At 33.4% G+C, this 27,455-nt stretch overlaps 5 protein-coding genes across 6 annotated transcripts in view; all 5 read left to right on the plus strand.

Annotated features, from left to right (window-relative positions):
• The window catches only part of LOC102604437 (DNA (cytosine-5)-methyltransferase DRM2), a 13,561-nt gene extending 10,590 nt beyond the window's left edge, over positions 1-2,971 (plus strand). For both annotated transcript variants that reach the window (XM_006355658.2, XM_015312485.1), the window contains exons 9-11: positions 637-739; positions 926-996; positions 1,531-2,971. In XM_006355658.2, the coding sequence (XP_006355720.1) occupies positions 637-739; positions 926-996; positions 1,531-2,865 (1,509 nt within the window). In that variant the 3' untranslated portion in view covers positions 2,866-2,971. The remainder of the gene's footprint in view (positions 1-636; positions 740-925; positions 997-1,530) is intronic.
• Positions 2,972-5,478: 2,507 nt separating this feature from the next.
• LOC102587737 (kirola-like) lies at positions 5,479-6,831 on the plus strand. The gene is made up of 3 exons (XM_006355691.2): positions 5,479-5,482; positions 5,566-5,670; positions 6,526-6,831. Exons 1-3 carry the CDS (start codon positions 5,479-5,481, stop codon positions 6,780-6,782), a joined length of 366 nt encoding a protein of 121 aa, XP_006355753.1. The 3' UTR covers positions 6,783-6,831.
• Positions 6,832-8,665: 1,834 nt separating this feature from the next.
• Positions 8,666-14,694, plus strand: LOC102604768 (probable beta-1,3-galactosyltransferase 16). The gene is made up of 7 exons (XM_006355659.2): positions 8,666-10,194; positions 11,204-11,439; positions 11,549-11,827; positions 12,559-12,687; positions 13,286-13,462; positions 13,534-13,641; positions 14,250-14,694. The coding sequence occupies exons 1-7, from the start codon at positions 9,366-9,368 to the stop codon at positions 14,454-14,456; spliced, it is 1,965 nt and encodes a 654-aa protein (XP_006355721.1). The 5' UTR covers positions 8,666-9,365; the 3' UTR covers positions 14,457-14,694.
• A 3,137-nt stretch (positions 14,695-17,831) lies between these two features.
• On the plus strand, positions 17,832-20,370 carry LOC102605108 (probable protein phosphatase 2C 49). The gene is made up of 2 exons (XM_006355660.2): positions 17,832-18,220; positions 19,140-20,370. Exons 1-2 carry the CDS (start codon positions 17,984-17,986, stop codon positions 20,136-20,138), a joined length of 1,236 nt encoding a protein of 411 aa, XP_006355722.1. The 5' UTR covers positions 17,832-17,983; the 3' UTR covers positions 20,139-20,370.
• A 2,026-nt stretch (positions 20,371-22,396) lies between these two features.
• On the plus strand, positions 22,397-27,212 carry LOC102605442 (dihydrolipoyl dehydrogenase 1, mitochondrial). Its single transcript, XM_006355661.2, has 2 exons — positions 22,397-22,732; positions 25,706-27,212. Exons 1-2 carry the CDS (start codon positions 22,481-22,483, stop codon positions 26,954-26,956), a joined length of 1,503 nt encoding a protein of 500 aa, XP_006355723.1. The 5' UTR covers positions 22,397-22,480; the 3' UTR covers positions 26,957-27,212.
• Positions 27,213-27,455: the final 243 nt, after the last annotated feature.

Here is a 27,455-nt window from a genome sequence, read left to right on the forward strand (position 1 = left end):
CCCCATGCACGCAGGGGTTCTCGGCTAGCATGTGTGTTAACCCTACTCGTCACACACCCTGCCGCGTGCTTCCCTCGCCTGTGTGTGGCGTGGCGCTACCTGGGACACTTCAAGCTGGAACTTGGGTCCTCTTCTTTCCTTCGCGTTTGGCTTTTCGCACTTGTGCACTAACACTTCAACACGCATCTTGGTTTGTTCAATCACTCTCATGACCTTGTTACCCTCGTGTGGGTCCCATTTTTTCCAGACTTGCTCTGCAATAAAATTTTAAGCCTGAATTAGCTTAAATCAAAAGTAAAAATTTACGGGGCTTAGACTGTAGATCTATAAAGAGATGTATTGAATTAATCATGTAGCTCACAATATGGAAAAAAAGGTTCTTTGAATCAACTGTCTTTAGAATTCATCATAGAAGGCTTTTTGTCATGTACCTGGAGTGAATATCACACTTGCAAAGATTAAACTGCTTCGTGTAACTGTTTCGTTATCCTTCCTGACTTGAGTGTAATTTAAGAGTGGATTTTTTCTATAACTAACCTGCTCCATATTATATGAGCCCAAATATCTTATTTCCTGGTTAGAATACCATTAATTAAGAGTTTATGTGCTTTGATTAATACCAACTTTGTTGTCTAGGAATGCACAACTGAGTCTCTGTTTGGAACCATGGAGAAGACATTGAAATTGCTTGAAATGGGTTTCTCTGAGAATGAAGTTTCCACAGTTATTGAGAAGTTTGGTGAGCAAATTATGTTCTTTGCTAGTGTCTATTCCTCCAGTAACTGTTTGCATATTGAAATCACAATATTGTTACTGCAGCCTTTCTGATTTGGTAAAATATGCCATTAGCGTCTTCAAGTTCTCTTTTTCAGTCAAGTTTTTTTTAATCGGATGCTTCATTTAGCTTTTATCTTCTGCCTTTTAGGTTCTGAAGTTCCTCTCGAAGAGCTTGCAAATTTGATTATAGATCCTAGTAGTAGTAGAAGAATGGACAAGGTAATTAATTATGTCTCCTTTTTTGTTTTCGTTATGTCATAAAACTCACAATTTTAGTAAATCCTTATTTGTTGATTAGATAGCTTGCTTCAATTAGTTCCTACCAAAAATAAGACAATAACATATCAAAGAGGTTTCAAGCAGTTGCGACGACCACTCACAGTTTTGCCTGAGTGAAACTCTATGGTGGTGTGCTTGCAGCTGTAGTTCAAAATCAACTATTAGGAAGAGAGAATTTTGGGGATGATTCTTCTTTGATTATTTGCATGAAGCATTGTTTTAGAATTCATACATGGACTACAGTTTTGCTCATCATCTATTGACATGCTCTGCTCTATGCAACTCTGATGCTTAAAGTTGTGTAGAAACTAGAGTATGACTAGATTAATTTAGATAAACTATTGTATTTTTTTCAAATGACTTGCAGATGTTTTGATACTTTTTGTTTATCTGAGATCTCATTTTCCTTATGGTATGCTGTTTGAGAATCCCGTTTTTAATTTATTTTGTTTTATTCATCTGCTTGCATTGCAGCATCTCTTAAACTCTCTTGGCAGGAATGGTTCAATTGGTTTTCATCCGGTAGCTGTTAAGAAAGAGGAATATAGTCTGGATACCTCTGAATCTAGAGAACTTGACCTACTGGAAAAGCTTAAAGGGAAACGGCCAAAGGAGAACTACATTGATGAGATAGACATTAAGAGACCGAAATCAGAGTATGATGAAGCCTTTAACAATTCCCTTGGTCCTGCATGGCAAGAAATATTAGGCCTCAATACCACCAGGCCTTATAAAGTCCATCGAAGAGCGATTCACCAAAGATCAAGAGTTCTGGATTGCCAAGAAACACAGAAATTATCTATGCCAAATTCATGCAGGAGCCTTGATAAGATGGTGGCTAAAGCTCCCTATTTCTTTTATGGGAATGTAATGAACTTATCTCATGACTCTTGGGTAAGAATATCACAGTTTTTGTATGCCATTGAGCCAGAATTTGTTCATACTCAACTTTTCTCAGCTCTGAGTCGTAAAGAAGGTTATGTACATAATCTTCCTACTGAAAATCGATTTCACATTGTTCCGAAACCACCAATGACGATTCAAGAAGCAGTTCCCAGTAGTAAAAAATGGTGGCCATCATGGGATACAAGGAAACATTTGAATGGCATCAATTCTGAGACATCTGTTATAGCTCAGCTATGTGATAGGCTTGAAAAAACAGTTAGTGATTCCCAGGGGTTTCCTTCAGTTGACAGACAGAGAGATATCCTCTACCAGTCCCAGATATTTAATCTAGTCTGGGTAGGCCGCTACAAATTGGCAGCTGTAGGGCCCGAACAAATAGAACGTATTCTTGGCTACCCAGAAAATCACACTCGAATTGCTGCATTTAGCTTGATGGAAAGACTTCTATCACTGAAACATTGCTTCCAGATAGATACATTGGCTTATTGTCTCTCTGGATTGAAGCATCTGTACCCTGGTGGGTTGACTGTGCTGTCAATATATAGCGGAATTGGTGGAGCAGAAGTTGCGTTGCATCGCCTTGGTATTCGCTTAAAAGCTGTTGTCTCAATAGAGGCTTCTGAGAAAAACCGGAGAATTCTCAAGCAATGGTGGAGTAGTTCAGGACAAACAGGAGAACTCGTGCAGATGGAAGACATCCACAAGTTGGCCAGTAACAAGGTAGAGGTCTTGATTAAGAACTTTGGTTGTTTTGATTTCATCATATGCCAGAACCCATGTACATACTCTTCTAAAGGTAATTTAGCTGCAGATATCGATAGTCATGCAAGTTTAGATTTCATGTTGTTTCATGAGTTTGTTCGTGTCCTGCAACGTGTAAGAAGTACAATGGGGCGGGATTAGCGAGTTCCTTAGCTTTAATGTGTAGGCACTTAGTGAACTGAGCTTAATGTTATGTTGTCCTGTATTATGACTTCTACTTTGTAATATATGAAGCTTAAATTGTGAATGGTGCCCATTACATTATTTTGAGCGGAGGGTCTTTCGGAAATAACCTCTCTACCCTACAAAAGTAGGGGGTATGGTTTGCGTACATCTTATCCTCCTCAGACCCTGTGGGTTTACACTGGTATGTTGTTGTTGACTTAGATCAAAGGTAATTCCTCAGAAGAGTCATTAATATTCTGGTTTTAAGGGAACATCTTTTATAGTTATTACTTCATTGATGTACAAAAAGCAGTTTGAGTTTGTTTCAGTTTATTGCTTATTTTTTAAAGTAATGCAGATTTGGTTAAAAAGAATTGTTTGTCTGTGAACACTTCTGTGGTGAAAAATATCCCTTTTTATTCTCAGATAAAACCTTTTCTCTTCTTTTCTTTTTTTAAAAAGAACTCTATGCAAAAATTATTAACTTTATTTACCACCATTTGAATTTTGAAGGAAAGAAGTAAGATATATTGATGTAGGAGAAATGCAAAATGGGGTCTTTGATTATGTATTATGTAGTTTTTTTCCTCCTATATATATAAAGAGGAGTCTGAAGTCAAAAGGGTAATAAAATTGAGTTAAAATTTCAAAAAGGACAATAAAAAATAAGGTTGAAATCGGCAACATTTGGACAGGAGAGCGACGCTGTAAGTTTTGTGAAGGAAGGCGCAAGTTCCCATGTGCTGTGACACAGTATTTGTAAGATGCAGGTCTGCCTGCGCCTTTCTCATGATGCAATATATTTTAGGAAAACAAATTAGATTATGTGTTTACTTGGCAATTGACATGACTTGATTACCTTAAAAATATATGATATAAAAAACTTCTAGAACCAATAAAAAGATAAAGAATATTAATCTCTTTCGTGAACTTTATATCCCTGTAGCACTCACACTATTCACTTTATGTATTCATTATATTAAAAATAATGTTTTATTTTCACTCATTCATTTTAACATTTGAAAAGAAAATTATTTTTTCATGGTTACTCTTAACATTAGTTATTAATTTTTTAAAATATTAAAAATAGTTAGTATAATAATAAAATATACAATTCATTTTTTTAAAGTTAATTATGAAAACGTAAAAGTAGGGGTGTGCACTATTTGGATTAAATTGAAAGCCAAACCAAATTGAACCGACTACTAATTTGGATTGATTTTTTTTATTTTGGATTACTAATTTACTTTGTTTGGTTTATTTGGTTCGATTTCGGATTTAGAAAAATAAAAATCCAAAATCCGAAAAAAAAAAATGAATTATATATATATATATATCGAGAGTTCTCATCATGATGCAAGAAAATATATCAAAAGTATTTGAAAATTCAAATTACTTGGACTTGTAAAAACCAAACTAGCAAAATTATAGGTTGTGTAGTTTCCCATTATTATATTTTTACAAATAATAGAAAGGTCCCAAAACTTTATTTTAAGACTATAGTAATTGAATTGTTGAGATATTTTTAATTTTTTATATTAATTTAATTGTTCAATTTTTATTAGTTAGTATTGGAATTAGTTATTAATTAATGTTTAGTTATTTTACTCATAAATTTGACAATAATTAATAAGGGTAAAATGAAAAGTTATGCTTAATTTATGTCTTAATCTTTTTTTTTTTTAAAAAAGGGTATGAAACACTTCAACAATTTAATTAATTTGAAATAGAGGGAGTAATTACCTCCATTAAAGGGGGAGGTAATTTTATTTTTAAGAAATAAATAAATAGAAAAAAAATATAAATTATTTGATTATAACATAAATATAATAAAGTTTTTACATGTTTATTGCTTCTCATTCTCTCAAAAAGAGTGAACTACATTTTCTGTGCCAACTTAGCCCTTGAGGGGTTATTTATTCCACTTTAAAATAATCAAGGGGTGTAATAGGACCCCTCTAATATATAAATGTGTAATTGAAAATTTGTTAATAGGTTGGGGTTTCATTTGACTATTCTAATTAGACAGTACATTATCTTCAATTAGAACACATGTCTAAAGTTTTATGAGGTATTAAGGCTAATCAGTATAATTAAAAGAGGTGACATATTTTAAGTTGTTAAAATGATCTACGTAATAAATACTTGCAAACATAGAGAAAAACTTTTTCAAAATTTCAATCGAAAATATCTAATAAAGAATTTCATCATGTATTTTGATAATTCGATCAAAATAGATCGTAGTCTGTATATCTAAAATTGAATTTACTGACATGCTTAAGAGACCGACAATATGTATTTGTCATATATATAGAAATCATTGGATCCGTAATGGCTAAAACTCCTTATGTAAGGGGGTGTTTCTTCGTCGAAAAATTACATTATTTAGTTAGATAAGTTATTTAATTTCATGTATAGATACTATATATTGACTTTTTTTTTATATGTATCTTTTTATTTATTTATATTTTAACATTTCCCAGTAAAATATCTAACTCCGCTACTAAAGACCCAAAAGGTACTATATAAAGGCAATGAAGCTTGGTTTCAATAAGTATTGTTATTGCTATTACTATTTGCTAAGAGAGGATGGGTTTGAGGGGTATATTAGTTGCTCATGTAGAGGTCAAGTGTGGTGGAGAACTATTTCATGATCATTTCAACTCCAAACCCCAGTACCCCACCATAGCCCTACTATAAGTGATAAGATAAATCATTTTGAGGTTAATGAAGGTGAATTAGGAACTGTTGGTACTCTTGTTGAATGGAGATTTAACTATGGTAAGCCACTTTTATTTTCTGGTGAAATAAAAATTATTTAGTTCAATTTTTTATGATAGAAAAGAAAGAGATTTTTTTATTATTTAGATTTTTGTTCTATTAATGTTCAGATAATATAGTCTCTATTTACTTTTACTTGTTTATTGTGTTAAGACTATATTTTTTTTGTCCCATTATTATAGCATATTAAGAGAATAATAATTTCTTTTTTCATTATTTTACCCTTATTCATTAAGAATATACACTAATTAATATAGTATCATGATAAAATGTGCTCATTTTTTTTTAAAGAAGCGTACAAAGAGTAAAAGTGAACGAAGGGAGTATTGCTTATACAAAAATAATAATCCATTTAACAAATCAAAAGAGATTTATATTTTCTTCTAATATAATAGTACTTATCATTAAGTAACTACATGGAGTATTATTAATTAAATGTATATTTTCAAAGCACAATTAATATGAATAATTTAGTAAATTAAATAAAACTATAATAAATTATTTCTCAAGAGGAGTGTTACATTAGTAGAGGATTAACAAAAAGTAATGGAGGGAATACCTGGTTATATTGTTAAGAATTTTTACATGAGATCATCGCCTTTTTCCTGTTGTAGCCAATAACCTGTCTCATATTTAAGATAACAAATTTTACATTCTTAAAAAAATTACTTATTCATATCATTTGAATAACTCCTGACAAAATTATTAATTTAGAGATCAAGGTAACAACCATAATATAATATACATTGATAGTATAATAAAAAAAAAATTTGCGAATCAACTACAAATTTTACAAGTTTATTAATTAAAAAATAATTATTTTATAATTAATCTGATTGTATAAATATTTTGAAGATGGAGAAGAGAGAGTGGCAAAGCAAGTTATTGATCACATAGATGAAGAAAAGAAAAGAATAACCTTCAAGTTTATTGATGGATATTTTATGGAATTGTATAAGACACTTAGTACTACTTTGGATGCTGAAGAGAATTGGATAACTTGGACTTTTGAGTATGAGAAGCAAAATGAAGATATTCCAGAGCCCCTAATACTATTGGGAATTGGCATTGATCTCATCAAAGACATTGATTCACACCATCACAACAAATGAATGATGCATGGTCTATTTCCCTGATTTTATATAGTGTTTTTCATTTTAAGCTGAGAATATATCGTAAATAATCTTTCTATTATTATGAGGTAAGGATAAGATATATGTCAATGTATTTTTTGCCTTCTTCAAATCCTACTTGTGAGATCAGGGTATGTTGTTGTTGAAATTGGAGTTTAGTACTAGTAAATCGGGTTGGGTTCCGACCCGCCCAAGTTTACTTTGGGCTCAAATGGGTTGGACTTAAATGGGCTAAAAACGGATTGGGTCATAACCCACCCAATCCGATCCGCTTAATCTCAATATTTTACATATTGTTATTTAATTTTTATAACCACAATTTGAATTTCAACTCAAGAAAAAAAAGTTACAAATGGATAGATAAATCCTAGAAGATATAAAATAGATAGTACTTCATATTTTTTTTATATAAGAACATACATTACATCAACGCAAATAAAGAGTCTTAAAACGGGTTGAAATGAGAGATTAATTTGAGATCAATTGAGGATTTATTTAAAATGGATTAATGCTTAAATGAGTTGAGATTGAACCCAATTCAAATTATCTTAAGCCCAACCCATAAAATTTTGGACGAATTGGGCAGGTTACATATATCTGGGTTCATTTTATCACCCCCTATGTAGAATTATACTTGGATATGTTGTTGTTGTGATTTCATATGCTTTCTATCGGAAATGATTTTTCTATCTTTTAAGATAGAAATAAAATCCACATAATATATTAGGTATGTTGTTGCTATTTTGTTATTGCGTGCGCTTTTTATCGAGAAAACCTCCCTACCTTCCAAGGATATTAGGCAACATATTATCAACCCCTTTCATTTCAACAAAATAAATAAATAAGGATATGCCCTAAAATAAAATTGGATATGCATATATACATAGGGATCACCTTGCCATGTTAGGTTAAGAAACCCTATTAATCCACCATGTCTCAATAGTTAACTAAGCTTTATTTATTTATAGAAAAATTATATTCTATACATTCAATTTTTAAGATAATAAATACGATGTGTCGAGTTCAACTATTATAACAAAGATACTTCTAATTTTTGGACAGTAGCAATTAATAATAGTTGAATCTCTATATTATATATTTTGAAGAGCGAGTTTGTATAAATTCCTTTTTTCTATTATTAAATTAATTAAATTATATATAATAAAAAAATATGGATAAATTTAGATCAGTAAAACTAAAATTGATAGACTAAAAGCTTAATATGAGGAAAATTTAAATAATTTCAACTAATACATTTATCCCTTTCCCCTTCATGCTATAAGGATAATTAACTAAAGATTTGATACAAAATCATCGAGAAAATGATCAAAATGGTCCTTGATGTATTGGTGTTGCTTTATTTTGGTCCTCAATATATTTTAGGTGATTGAAATAGTCCTTCATGTATGTCAAAATGTGTTCAATTTAGTCTTTTACCCTAAACTTAACATTTTACCAACGGTTAAATATAACGGTGGAGCCCACCATTATATTTAACAGTTTTTGGAGGTAAAATGTTAAGTTTAGGGTAAAGACTAAATTGAACACATTTTGTCATACATGAAGGACTATTTCAATCACCTAGAATATATTGAGGACCAAAATAAAGCAACCCCAATACATCAAGGACCATTTTGATCATTTTCTCCAAAATCATCCGTTAAATTTGAAAGGATATTTCATTTTGGCATTCAAATTAAACTTTATTTTAACTAAACACTTGACTTCTAATAAAATATTTTTTTTAGACATTGCCAATTCAAAATTTTCAATTCATCTATTAAATAATTAAGTTAACCATATAAAATATGTTATTTTTTTTTAGTTATACGCAAAAATATAGTGCTGACTCTTTGGAGTTTACAATGCGTCGTCGTTTTGCTTCAACAGAAAGTTTTCTACTGAATTCTTGTTCATAGCTCTGAGCTAAGCTGAATGAAGAAGAAGAAGTAATGTTGTAGACAAGTAAACTCTCAAATACCAACTTCCCAAATTCAAATTCAGCTCATTTTGCAGTGGAAATCAAGAAAGTTTTGTTTTTTTCCCTGTGCAGATCCAGAGGTTTGGTTAATTTTAGTGCTTATTGTTTTGTTTCTTGATCTTTTACTAGTTTTTGTTTTTCCCCATTTTCTTGAAAAAAAAGTGAACTTTTTTACTTTGTGAAGTTCATTTTACTGTAAAAGAGAGAAGTATAGAAGAAAGAGAGGCAGAAAGTTGATTTTTTTCAAGTTTCAAGAATGTTGAAATCTGCATATATTAGCTGAGGTGTGTGAAGATTTTAGTGATGGGGTTAGGTGCAAAACTGCAAATTCAAGTTTATCAGTTCTTGGGTGTTGAAAACTAAGGATTTGATTCACTGTGGTGGAACGCTAGTTTTTCTTTTTTGGGTTTCCACCTGGTGTATGGTACTCATATTGGAGCTTTGATTAAATCTTGATTCACGTCGAGAAGTCTCACATTAGGGGGTAAAGTGTTTCCTAATAAAGGGGACTTTATACCGAGGGCTTGAACACGAGACCTTGAGTGGAGCATTAGTTAAGTACAAGCTGAAGTATAGTGGGAATGAAGAAGTATTTATTAATTAGAAAAGTGGGAAGGAAGAGATGGGCTGGATGTCTGCTTATTATTGGTCTTGCAATGGTTTTGTTGATTCGATATAGTAGTGTAGAAAAATCATACAGCATTGTAGAAAAATCAGACAGCAGTGTGGAAGAATCTCCGAAAAAGCAATCAGTTTATGGGTTTTTCAATGACCATCCGGACATTAATGAAGGTTCAAAAGATGAAAATGCCAAGTTGTCTGATCTGAAACCAGTAGAGCTAGTAAGTTTTAAGGAAAAACCACATCTTATTGATGTCGAAGGGCTTAATGATCTATACAGCTTGAATAATTTTTCGACAGAAGAGTCTAAGGCATTGCTAGCATGGGGCAAGATGAGATTGTTGTTGTCTAGATCAGATGGTTTGAATGGAACTGCTCAAGGAGTTAAGGAGGCTGCTATATCATGGAAAGATTTGGTGTCGTTCATTGAGAAAAGTAAAGTTCAAGATGAGAAGGAAAAACAGGATTGTCCTTATTCTGTGACTGCATTCAATACCGCGACGTTGAAGGACGGGAGCAGTCTTAGGATCCCTTGTGGCTTAGTTGAGGATTCATCTATTACTGTGATAGGCATACCTGATGCAAAACAAGAAGGTTTTCAAATTGAGCTGGTAGGTTCGAAACTTCCAGAGGAAACAAATCCTCCTATAGTTTTGAATTATAATGTAATTTTACCCGGGGAGAACTTGACAAAGGATCCCCTTATTACTCAAAATACATGGACTAATGAATCCGGGTGGGGTAAGGTGGAAAAGTGCCCTGATCATGGCTCTACCGACGTGATAAAAGGTAAATCATACAAAAAACTTACTTAGAGCATCTTTTCATCTTCTAATTTGTGTTCATTCAGGGAAAACGGTTATATGTAATCTTGTATATCTTTGTTAGAGATAGTTTTCTATCTTAGATGCCATCTTACTTGCTAGTTTCTACAAGGGTGCTTTTTAGAGAAGGATTCATTCTATTTGGGTGGGTTTTTGTAAGCTGCATTGATTGGATTCTGCAACCCTTCTCTGAAAATCTACGTTGCTCAGACTCTTCAAAAATGTCAATGGGTGTGCGTCGGATTCATCAAAAGTAGTGTATTTTGGAGAATCCGACACGGGTGTGGCATTGGAAGTGAAGAGTCCACGCAACTTAGCTGAAAATTATCTGATGTTGCAAGCTTTCAAACAGATAGTAATAGAACTTTATGTAATGATTTGTGACCAGCTTCAGGTCAAAGCAAGAGAGGTATAGATGTGTTGCTCTTATATCATCACAAAGTAGTGGGTTCGACCGTGTGACATGATGAAGAAAGTTGTCATTTAGTGAATTAAGTTACAAATTTTAAGTCTTTGATAAGCTTGTTATTATGAACTCAACCATTCAATGAGTCACCAACTCAGCATTTGCTTGAAAAAGAATTGTTCCTATCATGCTCTTTGATAAGTCATATCACCATTTGCATATTGAAGAAAGCCATATGGACTTGTAGTTCGATTTTCCAGTAAACGAATTGCCAATTTTTTTAAAATTTATTTGATGATACCAAGCTTATTGGATAGCATGTACTTTGGCCTAGATTATCATGACGTAGGGCACTGTATTCTGTCAAATCTCTAAGTTCTGTGTTCTTACCAGTGCAAATAGGACGGTAGCCCTATAGACGAGTATTTCAATTGTTGACTGTAGTGAAGTGGTGATCCTTCTTCAGTGACCAATATTTTTAATAAACATCCAGGAGTAGTTAGCACCTTATTGTTTCCATTGCTCATAATAATCTTGTAATCTGACATATTCTTCCTACATATATCAGTTGATGGATTAGTCAAATGCAATGCCAAAATTTTCCGAAATAATGTAGAAGAAACTGCAAATATGACCAATACCAGCAATCCAAAGTCTTCAGATGTATCAAATTCTAGTGCCTACGGTACTGCCAACTACCCTTTTCTTGAAGGTAATCCATTTACTGCAACACTATGGGCTGGTATAGAGGGGTTCCATATGACAGTCAACGGAAGACACGAGACGTCTTTTGCATATAGAGAGGTTAGTGTTTGTAGTTTCAGCTAGATCACTGAGCTTTATTATCTTTTGGAACTGTTGCATGAATTTTATGGAGAACTCCTTTTATAGTGCTGTGTTTCTATAAATGCAGAAACTCGAACCTTGGTTGGTTAGTGGAGTCAATGTGATAGGTGGTGTGGACACCATATCGATCTTAGCGAAAGGATTACCTGTGTCCAATGATTTTAACTTGGGTGATGATGTTGAGCACCTCAAAGCTCCATTAACTCGTAAAAAGAGACTTGTCATGTTAATTGGGATTTTCTCTACTGGAAACAATTTTGAGAGACGTATGGCACTAAGGAAATCATGGATGCAATATGAAGCTGTGCGGTCAGGAGAAGTAGCTGTCCGATTTTTTATTGGTCTTGTAAGTGAGACCTTCAACTGGAAGTAGTTATTGTAGACACTAATTTTCATATTCTCCATCTATTTCAAATACACCCTCCATTTCAATTTGTTTGTCTTACTTTCCTTTTTAGTTTGTTTAAAAAAGAAAGCGTCTTTCCTTTTTTGGCAACTCTTTAATTCTAACTTTCCACCTGACATTCCACCTGACATGTTTCAAATCACAAGATTAATGGGTATTTTGATACATTCTACATATCTTTAGCTTAAGACCACAACATTCAAAAGTCTTATTTTTTTTGACAAAGGTAACAGAACATTCAAAAGTCTTATTTACTTTCTTAAACTTCGTGCGAACTAGACAAACAAATTGAAATAGAGGGAGTACTAAATATAGTAAGGTTGCTACAGTCCTCCTTTGATTGTTTTTTGGTGGCGCTTGGTAGTTGGTCCTTCTGATGGTCTAGATTTTTGGCATTCTGAATCAACTCACTGCATCTATTGTGATTGTGCTTTGTCTCTTCTATGTTGGCCTTTGCTATTGAGACTTTCCCATCTCGTTTTCATGTTACACTTCTATAGGAGTACTTTTATTTGTAATTGCTCGGCTTATGTTCTTGCAATTTATCGCGAGTTTACCTCTTAAGATATTGTTGTTTAGCCTTTGTTGCTCAATTACTTTGTCTAATATTTTTTCGTTGCTGATATTAGGTATTGATCATTACGTATATGTCCTTTTAAAAACAAATGCAGGACAAAAATAGGCAGGTCAATTTTGAGCTATGGAAGGAAGCACAAGCCTATGGAGATATCCAATTATTGCCTTTTGTTGATTACTACAGCCTGCTCACTTTGAAGACCATAGCAATTTGCATTATGGGTGTAAGGACTTTCAAGTATTTATGAGTAAAAATTGAATTTAATTATCAGTTACAAATTTGAGTCTTCTTTTATTTATAATTGCTGAAGGATAGTATTACATAAACTCCAAGAAAAGCTTTATAAAGCCTTCCTACACAATTGACAAGTGAGGCTAGCTCTAGTAGTTGAGTATCTCCACCATCAACTGGTTGGTTGAAGGTTCGAGTCACACTGGAGAATAATTGGGAACACTATTGATCCTCCCGATGGGGTGAAGTGGAAAAAAGTCTTACTACAGAATTCATTTTGGAGAATATGTAGTGTATGAAGGTTTTTTGATTGCGTACATAGGTTTCTGGTATGTGTATAACTGTATAAAGTATCCCTTTCTATATCCTTAAACTAAAATGTGATTTACGGATTATTACAACTCCTTAAATATGAAAATGTATCAGGATTATTTCCACAATCCCAGTGCTATGCACACTCTCTATATATTGAATTTCTCATCTGACAAGAAGAAACATATCCAATAGGAATGTTATTTGACTGCATTTACATGCTCATTTGAAAGTTCGATAGAATATTTGGCTAAAGCGTTGGTGTGCTTAAATTGCAGGTTAAAATCCTACCTGCCAAATATGTTATGAAGACTGATGATGATGCTTTTGTAAGGATTGATGAAGTTCTATCTAGCCTCAAGGGAAAGGATCCTAATGGTCTATTATATGGTGGAATATCTTTTGAGTCAGCACCCCACAGGGATAAAGAAAACAAGTGGTATATCAGTCCTGAGGTATTTATTTCTAAACTCGTGTCTTCGTATAGCAATAGTACAACCTCCTTAATCACAGTTCCCTTCTGCAGGAATATCCGCCTGCTTCCTATCCCCCATGGGCACATGGACCAGGTTATATTATTTCTCGAGATATAGCTAAGTTCATTGTTCAGGGCCATCAAGAAATGGAACTGATGGTAACACTCAGTCTTATTGTCCTGATTTTTTATTTTTTTTCATTTTTTGTTTTGACCTGATCTCTCTGCCTTCTTATCAACCATGAATTACTAGTACAAAGATAGTTACAAGGAGAAAGATGAATAATTGCACCATTTATTTTGATCTTATATGACTTGAAAGAAAATGGTACCAAACCAATAATCAACTTACTGAAAGAATCTTATCCGTATCATCAATAGAAAGAAGCAAAATACAACAAGTACGCTTCAGTCTAATACAAGTTGGGGTCGGCTATATGAATTTGACTTTTTCATTTAAGCTCATTTTATATCATAATCATCAGACTAAATAGAAAAAAGTGAAATACTGCATAAAAATAGCAACATTTTGCTTTCTGGAGTTCCTCCTTTGTTTGTTTTAGATGTTATGGAAGCATAACAACTAGGAATTATCTAGTATAGAAAAACTACGGATGTTAACATTATTCTCTGTTATATACAATCGTCTTATCGTTTGAACCAAAAAAAGAAAAGAAAAGAAAAGAGAAGAAACACGTGAGACAAATTTCCCAAGTCGAAATTCTACTCAATATGCTAAATTTGTTTTGTTTGTGATGTTCTGCCAGCTTTTTAAACTTGAGGATGTTGCTGTGGGCATTTGGATTGAGGAATTCAGGAGGAAGGGTCACAAAATACAGTATGTTAACGATGAAAGGTTTTACAATGCCGGTTGTGAATCAGGCTATATTCTTGCACATTATCAGAATTCGAGGATGGTACTATGTCTGTGGGAGAAACTGCAGAAAGAACACGAACCAAACTGCTGCGAGTGATCGTGCTGTAATCCTGAACGTTGCAAATCAACTAGTGAGTACAATCTTTTTGCAGATATAATGGTTTCAAATATGATTCTGTTTGTTTATTCTCTGACAAAGGTCATCAAACTGCAATTGTATATTGTTTCATTGGCACTATATTGTTGTTATTCCTATGTGCCATCTTATGTTGTGTTGGTAAGCTGATGTTGAATGTTGAAAAAGGAGTAATAGATACTAAATATATTTATACATATACTATGACAATGACAACATACCCAGTATGGGATGAGTGATGTGTACGCAGATCTTACCCCAGTCTTTGTGGGGATAGAGTGGTTGTTTCGTATTGACACTAAGCTCAGGAAAAGCATTTTTCAAAATAGGTTTGAAATGAAAATATCGAAAAAAGGAAAGTATTGACATAAAATATAGTAAAGATAATTAAAGTAAATGAAACAACAGTAATAATAAAATTGAAGAATAAGATAATGATGAAATAATAATAATACTAATAACGAGAAGAGGGAGCAAATAAGAGGTGCTCGGGGGTGCATCGGTCGGTTCGGTTTGGTTTATCGGTTTTTAAATATGTTAAATCAATAAGAGATTTTTTTATTAGTTTTCGGTTTATCGGTTTTGGTCCTTAATGGTTTGGTTTTCAGTTTATCGGTTTTGGTCCTTAATGGTTCGGTTTTTCGATTTAACCAATAAGATAATACTTATAAAATAAATATATGACTTCTCTAATAAATTTGACGCAACAACTGTGACAACACAATAATGTAATGAAAAAATTATACAAGTGTAACTCAAAGAGAAATTAAAAGGAATAGGGTTCTTACTTTAGATTTTGACATAAGTGTGAATTGAAGGCTAAAGAGGATAAAAACAGTAACTAGTAAGGTATTGAGATTAATATATACTAATATTTATGTACAAGTAAATATAGTAAATTATTAGTCTTAATGGGTTATCGATTTACCCAATATTAAAAATCAATACTGAATCGATAACCCGATAATTATTTTTTTTATAAAACCATTAAAAAATCGTTAATCCAATAACAAAATAACACTTTTTCGATTTGATTTATCAGTTGTTTCGATTTTTACACACCCCTAGATGCTCCGAACTGGAACCTCCTCTCCCATAAAAAAGAGAGACAATAATGTTCGACTATTTACTAACATTTTACTCCATTCTTCGATCTCCATATTCTCCTATTAGGAATAATGTATTCGATAAGCTAAAAATATGTCATGTCTTGTTCCCAATTCTTCCTCGGTCTACCCTCTACCTCTTCAAGAATTACTATACAATATTAGTGTACAAAAGTTGAAGTCCAATACTATACTAATATCCCATTACCTGTTGACTATTGGCATCTTTTTTGAGTGCTTGGTCCTACTAGAGTTAGTGTTTTGACTTTTTATGTGTTTGTTTTCGACTTTCGTGTCACTTTACCTACCAAGCTTAATGTGGTTGTGCTCGTTTTGGACTTAATCGTGTTCTTATTGAGCTGAAGATTTAATTAAAATAATAAGGTTTTTTTGTATATTCCATTCTTTCTCGAGTCTTCCACCTTATTTTTAAAATTATATCAGGAATTTTATCAAGAGGATTAAAAATAGGTTACGTGTCACTCAAACAATATATACAAAAAGGTTATTGTAATCCTATATGCATAATATAATTTTCTACAATTGAATGGACCTTGATAGTTGCTTGTTCTAGTTTTCCTTTACCCCTTTCTTTGTCTTTTGTACAATTTCAATTTAATGAAAACTAATGTATTATACCTTTAAAATTAATGGAAAATACAGAGTATTATTTATTAAAGTCAACGTAGACTTAACTTGAAAATAATAAATATTTCTCCATTTGTTATACTTTTAACGAATAAATATATTATTAACGTGATTAGTGACGTTTTAATTGGATTGAAGAATTTTGACATATATATTATATTTGTAGAACTATCTAGAAAGAAAAGGATACTTCTTGACCCTAGCCATTGTTTCAACAAATGAAAATGACTTGTTTGTTTGGATAAACACGTGATGAGAGTTTTGATCGAGTTGTAAAAATAATCTCTTGTAAAAATATAGAGTAAGATTGTGTATAATAAATCATTTTTCATTCAATTCTTTTCTGAACGTCATGCCTATTGAGAGTTTGATATATCGAACTATCTGAATAGACAAAATTTTGAAATAACCTACCTTTAGTTATGATTAAAAACAATACTTAATTTAGGTTATCGTATGAAGTGGAAATCATGCCGTGTGACTTATTTGTGTTAAATATGGACGTATCGGATATTTTATCTATTTTTGTTAAATTCATTTTCGTAATGTCTATATTTGAATCAATTTGTTAGTTTGTCATTTCTATGCGTGAGCGATTATTAATTTGAAAATTGATAGTGTTAGTGTAATCTTAATGTGTGATAACATGGTTTGACCTTCAAGAATAAGTAAAAAATATGTCAATGATTGAAATTTCAAAATAACTTGGATCATTGATGTTACGGACTTACGGGTGCAACGTATATATATTGATTTTGATACAAATACTTTCGCGTAACAGGTGATACCATCATCATATATAGTAAATTTTATTTACACCTTATATTTATATCAAATTAAATAATAATTATTAATTAAATAATTTAATGAAATGATAATAAATTTATATGGACTAATCATGATTAAGTGATAAAATTCTACTAGCAAATAGAGTACATTTTTAATAACATTACCATACTTGTAATTATTCTCTCCTAAAGGATTAGGTGTCTAAATAAAGAATAAAATAAATTAAAAAGCCTTTTAGAGGCTCTAATATGAACATATTAATTAGCAAGAATAACCCCATTATCTTAATTAAGATTATTCCTTCCTTTCTGCCTCTTAATTAGATTTTTAAAAAATAAGGTCTCTCATAATAGCATTTAATTTAATTTTCAAAATTTTCCTTCTTAAAAAGTCAATCAAGCTTTCGTGTATAATTGGAAACCAAGTAAATGGCATATTATCAAGTGGTTGATTAGTTATTCTTCTCGTATCAAAATTATTATCGTCCTTATTAAAAATATCTGTCATTTTAAGAATTTAATTCAAATATATTGATATATTAGGATACTCATTACATACATAGACATTATAAACTTGTCATCAATTCTAACACAAATAAATATTATTTTTATATTTATAGACATATATAAAAATAAAATAATTTCAATTTTATGTATGTGAGTACTCGACACCGAACGATTAAATAAAATATCATGTAATCCGAGTAAGAATCGATTTTGCTTTCTTTTTTTTTGCGTCACGCGTTACTACCACACGTCCTATTTAATCCGAGTAAATACTAAGCCGACTATTATTATTAATCTATAAATTTCTTCAAGAACGCAACTTGCTTTTACTTCTATTTCAACGATTAATTAAACCCTAATCTGTTTTTAACAAACAAATTTTATCCATAATCCAAACAAAAGCTTCAAATTATTGTTCAATTTTGGATTAACTCATTTGATGATTGTGAAGAATTCAACGACGGCGGCGAAGATGGTGGTAGTAGACGCGGAGATTTTGTGTCAGCCGAATGTTTCCGTTGAGTACATCGGAGTTTCAACGGCGGCACCGGTGATCGGCGATGAGGATTTGGACTTCTTTGATGTTTCGGCTACTGCTACGTCTTCTTCTCGTCCAAAATCTCGTGAATTTCGCTCGGCTGATTTGGTTTCTGTTGATATTTCTCGTTCTGACTCGGTAAAGTTTCAGATTTGATTTCTAGTTTTGTCTTCTGCTATTTTTGGTAACTGTTTGAGTTAGTTTGTGTGCAATTTTGCGTATTTTGAAGAATTACCTAATATTGTGCTTTGTGATTCGAATCGGGGATCTCAAAGTTGTTAGTCCAGCTGACCCTAGGTTATCTCCTTTTCAGGGAAATTATTTTCTGTAGCACCTTGTTTTTCTTTGTGTATTTGTTTGCTGTGAAGAATTGGATCTGCCTAGAGGTCCTGATATAGTATTATTTAGGGTTTGGAGTTAAAAAAAGTTCATCTGATAGATATTATTGCTATGAATTAGGGTGTAAAAAACTCAAATCTGCTATATTGAGTTGTTTTCAATTCTGGAATTGAGTGAGGGGCTTTCGAAAACAGCAGCCTCAACATAGTGGTAAGGTTTGTATACACTCTATCCTTCCTCCTCAGACTCTACTTGTGGGATTATATTGCGTATGTTGTTGTTGTTCGATTCTGGGATTTTACGTATGTAAACTTTGCAAAAGTATAACAGGTCCAAGTTGAAAGAATGAGGGTTCTGCTAAGTTTAGGGTCTGTGTCAAAATTGTGTAACTAAGATGAATTCTCTGAGGACTCATATATCTGACTGAACTAAGGGGGGTTGAGTTGTAGTTGAATGATTTTTCTATTTGCTAAAGAAATGGATTTTAACTTTCAAACTCTTATTTGTGTCTCTCCATATGATTAACTGATGGTTTTTGTTGTTGCTTGTTGATTTATTGAGTTATTTGACTATACTATCTCATTTCTTTTGTGGACTCTGGTTATGATTGAATAAGTTTTGTTTTCTTAATGCTTGTTGATACTGGTTATATGAATATGTGGTTGAAATGCAATGTACCCGTGGTTTGATCTGACCTTATATATTTTGCAATTAGCAGGGTGTGAGATGCTCAACTAATACTCAGACGACTATAATTGATTCAGCTAGAAGCAGTAATGTTATCCCAGCTATTCGTTCGGGTAGCTATACTGATATTGGACCTCGTAGATCCAATGAAGATGAGCATATTCGTGTTGATGATCTTTCAGCTCAGTTAGGTTCTCTATACAATTGGCCTCTTCCAGGTGCCTTCTATGCTGTGTTTGATGGTCATGGAGGTTCTGATGCAGCTGCTTATGTCAGGACTAATGCAATCAGATTTTTCTTTGAAGATGCTAATTTGCCACAAACATCTGCTGTTGATCAAGCATTTTTGGAAGAATTGGAGAGTTCTCATTTTAGAGCATTTTTAATTGCTGACCAAGCCTTAGCTGATGAATGTAGTGTTGATGCCTATTGTGGGACAACAGCAATAACTGCGCTGGTTTTAGGAAGACATCTGGTTGTTGCTAATGCCGGTGACTGTCGTGCTGTTCTTTGTAGGAAAGGTGTTGCAGTTCAGTTGTCTCAAGATCACAGGCCAACTTGTTTGGCGGAACGACAGAGAGTTGAGAAATTAGGCGGTATTATTGAATATGGTTGCTTAAATGGAGATCTTGCAATTACTCGGGCCCTTGGAGATTGGTATATGAAGCTTCCATTTGGGTCTGCATCTCCTCTTACAGCAGAACCAGAAGTTAAGCAAATGTTGTTAACTGAGGATGATGAGTTCATGATACTTGGTTGCGATGGCATCTGGGATGTGATGTCTAACCAAGATGCAGTTAATGTTGTTCGCCGTGAGCTGAGGCTGCACAATGACCCACAGCAGTCTGCCAGAGAACTTGTGAATCAAGCTTTATGTAAAGACACAGATGACAATCTCACTGCAATTGTTGTATGCTTTACTTCTCCTGATCACCGAACTTCAGTTCCATCACAGAGACCAAGATTCAGGTGTTGCAACTTGTCCGAGGACGCAAGGAAGAAGCTGCAAAGTTTGTTAGGAAGCAATTGAGTGTAAACTAGCATTATTTCATGATCATACTAATATATTTTTCCTACAATGTTGTATAAAAGAATTGTTTTATTTCTGGTTTCATGTCTGTTTGAGGCTGCTTCAGGGTAGTGAGAAAAAGCAGCCAGCAGTTTTGTAAGGCTATTGCATTGTAGGTGCTGTCATTTTTTTTTAATGGAAAGATAGAATTTGTGTAGTTATTTCTGAAATTAATTGCCATAATGCATTTTACCATTACAGCCATCTACCTTTAATAGTTATTAAAATCTATGTTGCTAGGACATTTTTGGAGTTGTACGTTTGTGAATCTTTAAAAAATGTACTACTATTGTAGACTTAAGTGTTCATATTGAGTTTTTAGAAACCATCACAATTCACAAGTATGTTCGTCTATATTTATTTGAGTGAATATGTTGTGTTGTCCAATGGAGCTGGTAGGTCAATCTCAGAGATCTTATTGACCGGCAAACTGGAGATGGATGATCATGGGTCGTTACCTTTTTTTTTTTATGACAAGGGAAACCCGCAGCCCCTACCCTTTGGGTGTGCACAGGGCAAAACCCCCGCTCCTATGCAATAGCTTGCAAACCACATAGGAGAGGTAAACCGCACCAGGCAAGCCTGGTGCGACGAGCTCGACCCAGAAGGCAAACCCCTTGCTTTCGCTGGCAAGGGGTTTTGAACTTGAGACCTCCAATATGGAAGTCCCAAGCTCAAACCGCTGGGCCACCCCGAAGGGTAAACATAGATATAATTAAGCAAGCTTTGAAGGGTCGTTACCTTACCAGCGCAGGAGTCAATAAATACATCCTTTTTGAAGGATTTAATAGGCACATGACAATAATTTTAAAGAGTCTAAGTGACATCGGTTTAAACTATTGTCTTAATTGTCAAATTTATGTGGCTTAATGTTTAGCTGCTTGTTTTTTAAAAACACACTTAATGAGTGGCTTTCAATTGTGAAGAAGAGTGGGCTACCTCATCTAGATTGGGGAGGCTTGTAATCTATTTTGGGCCAAGAATGAAGGTTAAATAGGAGGTAGGGTTTGTGAGGACATTATTTTTCTTGTGGCAAAGGATATTTATTATTACTATATGATGGAAAATATTTCCTAACTGATGCTAAATATCTCAATCTTTTCTTATCTGTTTATCTTTTGGAGTTTTCCTTCAAAAAATAATTTCATTTCCCCCCCCAAAAATTAGCTTAGATAAACAATGAAATGGATACAACTCCTTTACATTATTGTTCAAAATTTGAACCAAGACAAACAAAAAATTAGCTCATTTTTTATTCTATGTCTAAATTTTGATTAGTGAAACTGCGAAAGTAATATTTGTATTGGTGACAAATAATATATATTTAATGAAATAATTGAAGTGTGTGCAAATTGACATAATACCAATTTTACAAGATAAAATAAGTTATTCGAATTATGATTTTATAGCCGTGAAAGCTTTAGTGGTACTATTTCTCCTCTTCTTTTTTTTGTGTGTGTTCCAAATCAAGTGTCTTCAAAAGACAATTCTTGTTATCTTGCCTCACAAAGATGGTCGAGTTGCTTAAACAGATCATTTTTCAAAATAGAATTTCTGGTTTAAGATTTTCTTCATATTTTCTTGATCGAACTTATCACACATAGTTGGTTTATTGGTTAAATGCAATTTACTTATCCTATGAAATCTACAAAGAATTATACGTTTGTGATTTTCTTTATCGATAAAAGAAATTCTTGTTATATTTCTCTCTTACTATTTCTTGACCCTTTGTATTAGTAAGTACTTAATTAACAAGCGTTTGGTGACAAAAAAAATTCAAAAATATTATTATATGCTTCCTTCTTTGACTAGCATAGTGTTAAAGAATAAAATTTAGAAAATTATTGTTATTTGTTACTAATATTCACCTTATTAAAGATAATCACAAATTTAATTTACTACATTTTTTTTAGAACTGAATAAGATAAAAGCGTATGCAAGTCAAAACTAAACTATAAGAATAATAAGTAAGTTTATTTCTAGTATTGTTATTATTGCTCTTATATTATTTTATTTTTAATGTATTATTACCAATTATTTATTTTACTTTGGTCCTTATGTTCTTCGTTATGATTTTCTTTACGCTCGTAATAAAAATAAGACTGCATAAACTCTACCCGATCCATTATATTGGCATGTTGTAATAAAAATAAATGAATGCCACCACATAATAAATAATAAATGAAATAATAAATCGGCGCACACCTCCACCACTATACATATATTTTTCTACAAATATATAATAGGAAAACTCGACGAAAAATTGTTCATTTTCTCAGAGCAGAAAATTCAAGCCGGAAAAAATGGCGATTGGGAGCTTAGCTAGACGAAAGGCTTCAACAATTTTATCTTCTAGATATCTCAAGTATTCATTTTCTCTTAGCAGAGGTTACGCTTCGGGATCCGATGAGAACGACGTCGTTGTTATTGGTGGTGGACCCGGCGGCTATGTGGCGGCGATCAAAGCGGCGCAGCTAGGTCTCAAAACTACCTGTATTGAGAAACGTGGTACTCTTGGTGGTACTTGTCTCAATGTTGGCTGTATTCCATCTAAGGTGATTTTTTAAGATTTTTTTTATTTAACAAAGTTTCGAATCTTCATAGATCTATTGATTTTTGCTATTGTAATACTGTTTATTATGCGATAGTATGTGACGATGATGTCGATTAAGAGTATTCTGCTATTGAGTATTGAGCTAAAAAATTGCGTTGTCTGTGGTATTCATTTGGTTAACTTTGTGATGATTTTGATTTGAGAGGCTGTTGTCAGATATCAGTTTTGTATTTTAGGGTTTAAATAAATCTATAGTAGGTTATTCTGTAATGTGAGCTCTGTGAGAAAATTGAAAAATTTGTGTTTGGTGTGATGGAAAATGATCTTCCATAGAAAATGTTTTTTTCTAGCATTTCAGTTAGTGAGTGAAATATTTTCTGAAAAAAAATGTGCTAAAGATTAGTAATAATGTTCGCAAATTGGAGAGTGTTATGATGAATTTTTTTTGCATTGAAGATTAATAGTAATAATGTTCGCAAGTTGGAGAGTGTTATGATGAATTTTTTTTGTATTGAAGATTAATAGTAATAGTGTCTTTAAGTATTAGTTGGTGCAAGTAGGATGAAGTTAAAAAATTAAGATAGTGACAAGGAACTTCCACCTATAAATGAGCCATGAGGTTCATTTTCTATCCTTTGACGGAAATGTATTCCTTTATTTTTTGGTAACCAAATGCCAGGAGACATAATTCTTGACAAGTGACCTTCGTCATACTAAACACACTAGGTAATTCAGGAATTCACTTCTTTAAAAGATTCTGAAGTTGCTTTGAAATTCCAAAGACGGATGTAGTTAACATAAGAATACACTTTTAGGCAATTCTTAAATATGTAGTATTAGTTTGTGACCTGTATTATTTAAAGGAATAATGTGTGTTAAATTTTGCATTAGTAATAAAAGTCTTTGGTTGTTATGTTTAATCCATGTATTGAAAAATTTTGCATTAAGAGAAGTTATATGTCATCGACATCTCTTTTTTTTCAACCAGATTGCATGCTAAAATCTTGTTTAGCTATTCATCTCTTATTATCTCTCATTTGCTTCTAATAATTTTTATAGGATTAGCTTTAGGATTATCGGAAGTATTACACATACAACTTTCATCTGCTATGTTGACACTTCAAATCAAGTATCAAAGCCACCCCTGCAGAAAAAGGAAAAATAAGAAAGACCAAAAAACAGTACTCCCTACGTCCCATTTTATGTGGTACCATTTGACTTGGCACGGTATTTAAGAAATAAAGGAAGACTTTTGAAATTTGTAGTCTAAAACAATCCTTAGATATTTATGTGGCTATAAATCATTTCATTGAGGGAAAAGGGGGGATTTTAAAGTTATATTGTTTCTAATTATATAGTAAGGTGACATTCTTTTTGGGATGGATTAAAAAGGAAAGAGTGTCACATAAAATAGGATGGAGGGAGTATGTAATTTCTGACTATCCAGCTGTGACTTGTGAAGTGTTGATTATTTATTTTTTGGTGATAAAAGATGAAGGAAATGGCAATCGTCTCCGCTGATTTCGATAGCAGATATATGCTGCATAATGAATGATATGTTCTTTTCAGTACTAAATATAATTTGTTTCTATTTGAATTAGAATTGAGTAATTTTATCCAAAGTGACATAAAATAAAATAGAAGGTGCTTTCTCTAAGAAGTAAAATAAAATACAGACCTAATTTTTGAGTTATATGAAACTATTGGAAGGGGATTGTAGACATTCTAATTTCCAATTGATGAGTTAATCTGTGACTTACATATACAAGTAAAGACATCTGGCATAATCAACAGTCACATTCTTTTAGTTGCTGAGTGATGTGGTCAGTTGTGGTTCCAATTGACGAGTTGACTTGTAGCTTTCATATACAATTAGGAACCTGTTTCTTTTTCTTTTTTTTTGTGCTTCAGTTTCTTCCTTTTTTCCTGAATTTGAACTTCAACATGTATCGGTTCTCCTTTCAATAGTTTTACCTAAGCTAGTTAAAGACCAAAAGTTCTGGATGGCCCAATCTGCCACCCTTAAATGAGGCATACTATCTTGATATAGATTTTAATCTTGATGAACATTTTCTCGCGAATATTTAGTGGGCTTTCCTTTGTTCTATTTTTTCGTCAAAAGTTCTGAAGGTTAAATACTTTTCTCATGGCTGTGCATTTTTTCCTTGGTTTGGCTTCTTAGCAAGGTATATATTTATTCTTACGTGATAATTTGCATTGAAGTATATATTCCCAACTTTCCTTATTCTATGTTAAGATAGAGGTGGTTTCAAAAATAAATATTATATTGATATAGGATACTCATATTGATAAAATAATTTTAACCGCTTATTGTAAATTGTAAAAACGGGGATTTTACCCCCTTTATCTAATGCTGAATCGACGACATATTCTAAGTAAGAAGAGCTGTTTGGATTTGAAAAAGAAAACAACTTTACTGACAATTGCATGTTTTTTATTTTGTCTGAAGAGTCCTCTGAATATTTTGGTCTTAGTTAGTTTCGATATATTTGTGGAATATGAACAAAGAAGAGAAGATAAGCTGAATGTATATGGCTAACTCAGTTTCTTTGATGCCCTTAAAATGTGACATGCACGAGGGTTCTCTTGTTGTGAATAAAGATGTAACTTCACCGAGAGGCCATTTTCATTGGTATCTAACCTAGTGCCTAGCTTACCCAATGCTGTCCATATGGTGCATATATTCTTATGACCTCCACTTATCTTGTAATAACCCTCAACTATAGAGTTCTGCTCTAGTAATTTGCTAGCTGTCATTCTGTTTATGTGACATCATGAACTTAAGTTCATTCTTCGGCATAGTAAAATTAACAATGGTACTCTTAAAATATACTTGGCAGAGTAGTGCACAGGTTTGTGCCCATCTTTCTTGTCGATGATTGTGCTTGGAGCTCTGTAGTCAGCTTTTGAGGTCTAATTCTTCATGTTTACTGTTTCTGCTTTTCATGTGTAGGCACTTCTTCATTCCTCTCACATGTATCATGAAGCTCAACATTCTTTTGCTAGTCATGGTGTGAAGTTCTCTTCTGTTGAGGTAGATCTTCCTGCCATGATGGCCCAGAAAGATAAGGCTGTGGCTGGCCTAACACGGGGTATTGAGGGTCTATTTAAGAAGAACAAAGTGAACTATGTCAAGGGCTATGGTAAATTCCTTTCCCCTTCCGAAGTTTCTGTTGACACCGTGGAAGGTGGTAATACTATTGTTAAGGGGAAGAATATTATAATTGCGACTGGTTCTGATGTCAAAAGTCTACCTGGGTTAACCATTGATGAAAAGAGAATTGTATCATCTACTGGAGCTTTAGCTTTGACTGAAATTCCAAAAAAACTGGTTGTTATTGGTGCTGGCTACATAGGCCTCGAAATGGGATCTGTCTGGGCCCGCCTTGGCTCAGAGGTGACTGTTGTTGAATTTGCATCTGATATTGTTCCAACCATGGATGGTGAAGTTCGCAAGCAATTCCAACGTTCTCTCGAGAAGCAAAAGATGAAGTTTATGCTTAAAACTAAGGTGGTGTCAGTTGACACTGTTGGCGATAGTGTGAAGTTGACCCTCGAACCTGCAGCTGGTGGTGAGCAGACTACTCTTGAGGCTGATGTTGTTCTTGTTTCTGCTGGTAGGGTTCCATTCACTTCAGGACTTGGATTGGACAAGATAGGTGTTGAAACTGACAAGGCTGGTAGGATCTTGGTCAATGAACGTTTTGCCAGTAATGTTCCAGGGGTATATGCAATTGGTGACGTCATTCCTGGGCCAATGCTTGCTCACAAGGCAGAGGAGGATGGTGTTGCTTGTGTGGAATTCATTGCAGGCAAGGAGGGTCATGTGGACTACGATTTGGTTCCTGGTGTTTGCTACACTCACCCAGAGGTGGCTTCCGTTGGGAAAACTGAAGAACAGGTTAAGGCACTTGGAGTTGATTATCGCGTAGGCAAATTTCCTTTCCTTGCAAACAGTAGGGCCAAGGCAATTGACGATGCTGAAGGAATTGTAAAGGTAATTGCTGAGAAGGGGACTGACAAAATCTTGGGCGTCCATATTATGTCATCAAATGCAGGGGAGCTTATTCACGAAGCAGTCCTGGCTATGAATTATGGAGCATCGAGTGAAGACATTGCTCGTACATGCCATGCACATCCAACAATGAGCGAGGCTCTGAAAGAAGCAGCCATGGCCACTTATGACAAGCCCATTCACATGTAGAGATAGTGTCATATCATTGTTTTTTTATTTTCCTTCGAGTATCTCGAATACTTGGAGCAGATTTTCTAATTGCCATATCATTCCTCAAGTATATCTGGAACAGAAGTTTCCTCCCCCTCCCCTCTCTAAATTGGGTACTCAAACCACCTCAAAGTTAATGTTTTTCTCTTCTGCATATTCATTACTGTAATAAAGATACAAGCTGCATGTCGAGTTTAAATGCCATCAATGGTGAGTTTCATTGAGTTTTCTTTTACTCCCCCCCCCCCCACCCCCCCACCCCTCATCTTTGATCAGCATTATAGATTTTGCTTGATTGAAATTTACGAGTCTTTACTTTCCACTTTACCTCCACGAGGTAATGGTATGATCTCTGTACCTCTACCCTTTTTGGACGTCACTTGTTGGATTTCATTTGGTATGTTGTTGTACTTCTCACTTTAAATGGTGTTCGCCCTCAAGCAGTGTATGGCTGTAATACCGGCAAAGGTTGTGTAAG

Source organism: Solanum tuberosum, unplaced genomic scaffold (assembly GCF_000226075.1).
Source record: "Solanum tuberosum cultivar DM 1-3 516 R44 unplaced genomic scaffold, SolTub_3.0 scf00202, whole genome shotgun sequence".
NCBI lineage: Eukaryota > Viridiplantae > Streptophyta > Magnoliopsida > Solanales > Solanaceae > Solanum > Solanum tuberosum.